At 38.8% G+C, this 1445-nt stretch overlaps 1 protein-coding gene across 1 annotated transcript in view; it reads left to right on the top strand.

The window, feature by feature from the left end:
- LECT1 (leukocyte cell derived chemotaxin 1) overlaps nucleotides 1-1445 on the top strand; it is a 26787-nt gene that overhangs the window by 21206 nt on the left and 4136 nt on the right. Inside the window, exon 5 of the mRNA XM_008583976.1 lies at nucleotides 1214-1377. Coding sequence (XP_008582198.1) covers nucleotides 1214-1377 — 164 coding nt within the window. The remainder of the gene's footprint in view (nucleotides 1-1213; nucleotides 1378-1445) is intronic.

The raw sequence follows: 1445 nt of genomic DNA, 5'->3' as shown, positions 1-1445 counted from the left end.
CATGCTATCTGTAGAAGCTATCTGTGACATTAAAGCACACTAAGTTCTCATAAATAACGAAGCATTATCACCTAATGTTTAAGTACTTATCATATGCCAAACACTGTGCTAAAATCTTTAGACATAGATTCTTATTAACCCTATCACTACCCTATGAATTAGATACTATTATCCCCATTTTACAGATGAAAAAAAGGAGACTCAGAGAGACACCAAAGTCCACATTGAGTGGTAATTTCCACCTTTGTTACTTGCAGCCATTACCATGCTGCAGGACCCGTGAGGCAATATGGCAAACTAGGACACTGGGTTGGAAGCCAGAGAGTTCACATTCAGCTCCTATTCTGCCATACATTCTGTCATCTTGGCCAAGTCACTTGGTTTTTCTGAACTTTGATGCCCTTATGTGTAAAAGCATCTGCTTTTTCTATCCCACAGGGTTTTTTAAAAGGATCTACCAAGACAATATGTCCCTTGCAAACTGTAAAGCTTTATACCTATATAGTCAATCCACCAGGAATACACAGGACTGCAAATAACAGGATACCTGATCAGTGGTTTCAACAAATACTGTTTTTCTGGGGTTTTTTTTTTCATAAAGCCAGAAGTCTGGGGAGAGGTTTCTGGCATTGTCAGTTATTCAATGATACCAATAAAATCTCTTTCTAACTGGCTTATCATCCTTGTGCCTGTCACTTCATGGTCATAAGTTGGCTCTCCTAACTCCAGATTTCACATTTACACTAAAGAAAGGCAAACAAGACAGAGGAAGCCATATCTACCCCCTCTTACCAAGAAAGCAATAGCTTCCCCAGAAACTGCACTGGCATATTCTGCTGATGTCTCACCAGTCAGAAATGTCTCACCTGGCAACTCCTAATTGCAAAGAAGGCTGGGGAAATGAGCGGTATTTTACTTTCTCAGCCTCCATAGTGAAAGTAGGCAAAGAAAAAGGGGGTTGAGAATGGATGTTTGTCAGCCATCTTACAATGTCTGCCTCAATTAGTATTATAAAACCAAATTCGGGTTCTCTGTATGTTTCACTATAAACCCAAGACTCTAAAATATGCTTTATTATTACAAAAATCATCAGTACAATTGTAAAGTACCTCATAATGTATATGTTTTGAAATATTTTTATGTTCTTCACTCTAATAAACACATCTAACTTAATTATTCAAATAAAGGAATTAATTTACAGCAATTTTTGCAGAAATCCAGAGAGAAAGAAGAGATGTGGTGAGAAAAACTGTTCCAACTACTACAAGAAGACCACCCAGTGGACCACGGGGCAACCCGGGCCCTGGAAGACTGAATGAAACCAGACCCAGTGTTCAAGACGACTCAGAACCCTTCAATCCTGATAATCCTTACCACGTGCGTACTGCTGTTTTCATGAAATGCTCAGACCAATGCATTAAACATAGTATTGAAATGGTGTTTCT

Source organism: Galeopterus variegatus, unplaced genomic scaffold (assembly GCF_000696425.1).
Source record: "Galeopterus variegatus unplaced genomic scaffold, G_variegatus-3.0.2 Scaffold3108, whole genome shotgun sequence".
NCBI lineage: Eukaryota > Metazoa > Chordata > Mammalia > Dermoptera > Cynocephalidae > Galeopterus > Galeopterus variegatus.
The sequence above is the reverse complement of the archived record's forward strand: the minus strand, read 5'-3'. Positions and strand labels throughout refer to the sequence as shown.